This window comes from Corythoichthys intestinalis, chromosome 9 (assembly GCF_030265065.1).
Source record: "Corythoichthys intestinalis isolate RoL2023-P3 chromosome 9, ASM3026506v1, whole genome shotgun sequence".
NCBI classification, from domain to species: Eukaryota; Metazoa; Chordata; class Actinopteri; order Syngnathiformes; family Syngnathidae; genus Corythoichthys; species Corythoichthys intestinalis.
Genome location: NC_080403.1, coordinates 1,412,212 through 1,417,873, shown reverse-complemented (window position 1 = coordinate 1,417,873; position 5,662 = coordinate 1,412,212). Strand labels below are relative to the sequence as shown.

General features: G+C 41.5%; 1 protein-coding gene across 4 annotated transcripts; it reads right to left on the bottom strand.

Annotated features, from left to right (window-relative positions):
* Positions 1-4,888, bottom strand: LOC130921753 (acidic mammalian chitinase-like). Of its 4 annotated transcripts, none has more exons than XM_057846003.1 (12): positions 4,815-4,888; positions 4,467-4,532; positions 4,365-4,391; positions 4,094-4,298; positions 1,709-1,765; positions 1,455-1,620; positions 1,225-1,349; positions 1,026-1,149; positions 772-954; positions 538-654; positions 327-459; positions 1-235 (listed from the first exon to the last, which is right to left on the bottom strand). In XM_057846003.1, the coding sequence occupies exons 2-12, from the start codon at positions 4,489-4,491 to the stop codon at positions 213-215; spliced, it is 1,185 nt and encodes a 394-aa protein (XP_057701986.1). In that variant the 5' UTR covers positions 4,492-4,532; positions 4,815-4,888; the 3' UTR covers positions 1-212. The 4 variants fall into 4 exon arrangements, with proteins under 4 accessions (XP_057701986.1, XP_057701987.1, XP_057701989.1 ...); XM_057846004.1 differs by having other exon boundaries at positions 4,819-4,887; XM_057846006.1 differs by lacking the exon at positions 4,815-4,888 and adding an exon at positions 4,668-4,699.
* Positions 4,889-5,662: the final 774 nt, after the last annotated feature.

The window sequence follows — 5,662 nt, the reverse complement described above, 5'->3', positions numbered from 1 at the left end:
TGCTTCATAGGTCAGTTTAATAATCTTTTATCCGTAATATAAATTCCCACCAATAATTGTTAATGGCCAAACACGGCACTTGCAGAAGCGCCACACTGCCTCAAATGGGTGATGCTACCTGCACACATAGAAACTGGTTCTCGCATCAGGTTTGGCACAACAGAAGCCAGATCCTAGGGCATGCGTTGTGACTGGTCGGATGAGTGGTGGTGCTAAGCACCAGGGACTGGATGATCTGAATATACAAAATGAAATAAGGCATGTTACAGTCAAATAATGGATTTTTATGGATGGACAGACATTTCAAAGTTGAAACATTTTTTTACCAATATTGAGAAGTTTGCGTAGATGCGAGAGAAGTGGGTATTTGCCCTCTCCGCAGAATCGTCCACCAAAGTCATCCAAATCCAGGGCCCACACAAAAGCACCGCCAAACTTCTGTTCCTTCAAGTAACGCACCTAGCGGGACCACAACATGTCAATCAGGCTCGTATTAGTCGAGGGCAGTTCAGAAATTAACGGTTTATGAGAACACACTTTAGTCTCGTAGCTTTCCCTGTTGTCAAATCCTACCCACTCATTGTTTTTAGTGGCATAGGGAACCTTCTGGTCTTCGATCCAATTGATGGTAGTGTCCTTCACAAAGGTACAGATCTGAACCCAGGACAAAGTGTTGTGCTTTATAGAATATGCTGATGCATACCAATTTAACTTGCACGTCTAGCTTTCTGCATCATACAGTTATTACAAACAATTGACATTGTGCAATACCTCATAATAGGCCAAGAACCCAGTGTCATTTGTAAATGGACCAGCTGATGCAGGTCCACTAGCTGGGGCGCCAACTCCCGTTTCTGATGATGTCAGATGGAACGTGCGACCATATGCAGCAAAACCCATCCTCAATTTCTCCAATGGGGTACCATTGTCTCGCCAATATCGCATTGCATAGTCCTAAAGAGATTGAAAATGTTTAAGATTCTGAATTTTAAAGATGAACTTCCTTTCCATGAATTATTGCTTACAGTATTAGAGTAGATGTGGTAACCGGAATCCTCAGAGCCACGAAACAGAGGGCTGTTATGTCCAGTGATGCGTTCCCAACTTCCATGGAAGTCAAAGGTCATCACATTGATGAAGTCTAGTACCCTGAGTTATGCAAAGAAAAAAAATATTATGTGGAGATTTGAGCAACTGTTTTTAAGAACTCAATGAATTGATTACTTGGCAATCTCAGCAATTTCATATCCTCCATCAATTATCTTCTTACGCGCAGCCACTGAAGCAGCCAACATTAGTTGAATTTCACCAGTGGCATTGGCCTCAGCAGCAAAGGCCTGGACAAGTTCCTGTGACAATACATTCAAAATGAAACTAATTGCTTTATGTCACCTACACAGAAAGTTATGAATGCAGCTGAAGATTTAAACAAGAGATGCGTAGTATGTTCTCACCCTGCAGAGCAAAGTAAACCTGTGCTTGTCATCTGGGGGGCTTCCACGAGTTCCTGGATACTCCCAACTCAGTTCCAGACCATCAAAACCATAAGCCCTCAGGAATTTTATAGAGGACTGGATAAATTTCTGACGATTAGTTTCATTAGATACCATCTTTGAAAACCTGCCGATGAGAATCAATAATAATTAAAAAACAAGGTATCAGTGTACCATGAAGTTGACACAACGTATTTGGTTAAAATGCAACTCACTGTATTGAACCAAAGTTATATCCACCAACTGCCAGGAAAGTCTTAAGATGAGGGTTCCTGCAAGTGTACAAAATAAAACTTACTGTAGCGTCACTAGGACTACTGTTGGCACCGCAGTGAAGTTTCCATCAGTGGGGTACTATATGGAGCAGGCAGTCAAAAATGTATTTTATCCAACCACAAAATTCTGATGCCAAAACAAATTGCTGACTGCAGTGTTGTGCGCGGAGCCAACCTTTCAGATGAAAGTAATTAATTTCTGGTAAAGTCAATAACGTGTTTTTCCAAGTTTTTTTTTTTCCTTGTAATTGTGCTTAAAAGATTTAGTTCACAGTCTTGCCCGCAAGCACCGTTAGAGGGTAGATTAGTTTTCCCTGAGACCTACGTGACGTCATTTCAACGCCTTTGAGTTGTAGCCGTAAAACTGAATGTCCAAAAAAGATTTAGTCATCAAAAAGTGCTGTATTCCAACAACCAAACAAATCAGACTTAGGATTTTTGCGTTATGAAAGGAATAGTACATTTTCCTCGTATTACCCTAACACACCCAATATAAAATTGCACGAAAACAAGCAGAATATAGGGCATAAGATATATATGACGCCTTATCACGGAAGCCCAACGTGTGGGTCATGCAGCTGACCGAGCAGGATTGACACAGACTTCCAGGTGATAGGCAAGACATCTACAAGCCCACATCAGTTCTTCCAGACAGTCCAGAACAAATGGCGGGATGTCCTGTCCCAACACAAGGAACACCGGAGAATGCCCAATATCCAACTGATAAGACTCCAAGAGCCCCTTTGACGCAGAGGTGGGCCAAGTCTCCCACTGCGGTTGCCCCAGTAAGGGTGACTCTGCAACTGTTAACGCAGGATCTAAACAGATTATCTAAACACACCCTTCTACCTGCCCATGGTCACCCCTCGAGATCCTTCAAAAGACAATGTTTAACTAAGCATTGTCATTTTTCTCAGGAACCTTTTGTTGACTTGTGATATGGTGACCTTGGAACGAGTGCTTCCTTGCCAGAGTTTGTTTCGCTTTGCTGATTGCTGTTGACCTGAATAAATTGTCAACTTGTGCGACAAAGTCTTTATCAGTCTTTCAAAATGGAGTCCGTACAAGGGGTTAAGACTAAGGTGAAGGCATGGAGCTTGGCCTTTTGGCCAGGTTCTCACTGGCCCAGGTCGCTGGAGGTGCGCCAGTCCAGCTGGCGTGATTCCGGCAATCTGGCTAAATGGTCAGATTCCTTCAGGTTACAGATACAAATCCCTAAATACGAACACGAATTTTGACAGCCATCTTACTCCAGTACTACACCAGGATTGTCTATAGTTGTGATGTGCGTGACCTGGGTGGACACAGAAAGTGAAAAGTCAGCTAGACTCCTGCTATTTTACTGAACCGACAACGCCCTGCAGTATTAATATCCAATTTTAGAACAGATATAGTCTAGTTCAGGGGTTTTCAACCCAGTCCTCAAGGCACACTGTGGGTCCTGGTTTTTGTTCCAGCCGATCCAGCAGAGACAGTTGAACCAATGAGGCTTCTGCTAAAACAAGCCACACCTGACTGCAATCAACTGATTGCACTTGTAAAACACCAGATTGGGGAAAAAGTGTTGTCATCTTGTTTGGTAAGAATGAAATCCTGCACCCACAGTGTGCCTTAGTGGAATAGTTTGGGAACCCCTGGTCTAGTTAGACCAACAAAATGGTTTCCTGTACCAATTTGCAACAGTATGCAATAATATGATACAGTTCCACTATGCAGCCATAGCAGTGAGTGTAATGCATGCTAACCCTTATGGCGAAAGGAACGGGCATACTACACTCCTCAACCTAAAGTAAAATTCAGTTCAAGATGGAAAGGCTGTCAGTATGTGAAAATACAAGACCAAGCAGTAATTTTTTATTTTATTTTTTTCTTTAAACCTGTATAGCTGCTTTAGACCCTGAGGATAGGAATTTTGTCTGTTCTTATTGTCTGGACAGTTTTAATGTGGGAATTTTATATAGTCCCGTTGTAGTTCATTACACTTTACTTATCAATTCACCCATGCCACAACTGGGCCTTACCCACGCAGGACTCTTCCTGTGGTTAAAGTAGGACCTCTCATAATAGTGCCATCTCATGAAAAACGAGATTGGTCTTTCATTTTAAGGGAGCCAAATCAATTATATTAAAATTAAACTAATGAAAATTGCTGCTGTAATTTCTTGCTATGATACAAGATTTTGAACAGCCGTGATACTGGTGTGGCCAAAGCGCACACATCTGATGTTGCTCACAGTGGTCCGCAATGTGCTCAGGGAGCTTGTGCATCTGCTCTGACGCATGGAAAATTAGAGGGAACATTGATCCCAGCACTCACTCACTTACATGGTTTTCAGACCGTTGAAAGATTTGTAAAGAACTTTATCATTCCACCCAGATGCAACAAGTTCATTGTTGTGGTCGATGAAAGCGAAGGCAAAGACAAGTGTGGTGCAGAGAAAGGGGTCCAAATCCTCCATAGTGTAGTTCCCGTGACCAGGCCTTAATTGGGACCAGTTTGTGAAGTAGCACACCATTTGGCTGGCAGATCCTAAAGGCAAGACAAGAAACAATTGAGTTAAGTAGGTTTTTCATGGGCAAAATGGTAAGAACTTACCAATATCGCAGATCACCAAACATAAGCCTAATGAAGGGAGAGAAAAAAAACATCAGTTCAATATTTATCAACCTGCAGTGTGTGTAAAATATATTAGCTTACCTGCAAGTATTGTAAGCTTGTGCATCTTGATCTTTATGTCTTACGCCACACAACTTAACTGGGTTCCTGTAAAAGATGCAAAAAAATAAATAAAATGAAACTGCAAACCATTGAAGATGGATGCCAAACAGAGCTAGACGAGAAATAATAGGCTTAATATTTGTGACCAAAGAGGTAACAAAGGGAGCACGCCAGATATACCAACGAAGAACAGCAGGATCAGAGTCGGCGAGAGAACCAAGGGGGTGGCAGAACAACCAGAAAAGTCAGATCAAAGGGTAGCAATGCCTGCCTACCAAAAAAAAAAAAATGTAGCACATGCATAAAGTGAGCAACAACATGACATACTAACGCATGCAGGCAGGAGAACTTGAAGGTGCTGTACAAAACACAGCAGTAGGTAAGGCAGTATTTCACAGCAACTGACCGTGACTGTCGTCCTTAAATACTGAGTGGTCCAAATGCAGAACAGGTGCATTGCCTGGCCCCGCCCATCCAGCCAACCCAGTGGCTAGAAAAGAGTAAAAGTTGAGGCCAAGACAGATACATGACACAAACAACCTGTTATTTAGGACAATCACAATCACAATAAAGCCATGTCTACACTCAGCATTTTTTTTAACTGAGTATCCTGCCCTAACACGCCCGGAAAAAAATACGTCTACACCACAAGGTTTGTAGAAAAAAAAAAAGCATCCACAGCCAACCGCATTCATTCCTTTTTCAGTACAGGGTCAGGCAAAATGATCTAATACAATTGTAGGGTTAATAAAAGCCAAATAAAGTAAAGGGAAAAAAAGTTTTTTATTTTCGAAAAGTACATATAATGCCATTTTGTTTAATTAGGTTTCAAAAAATTAAATCAGTCAAATGGGATCCATTATTGTGTTATTATTAATTATTATTAATTTTATTACCGCTGCCACATTTTCTGGAGTTCTGGCGGTACGGCGCCGGCAGGATGATTTTCATTTCAATGCAGCTCCAGTAGTTTTGAAGTTGGTAACCAATAAAACAAAATCGTGGTTCGAGCTGGTACGGGATCATGTCTACCAAGATTGAAGTGCACACAGAACACTCCTTTGGTTCTGCATTGAAATGAAAATCAACCAAACCACCATTTGATCTAAACCTACTGCAAAGTTTTTTTTTTAATTATACGTTCATATATACAACATAAGTGGCATGGTATATTA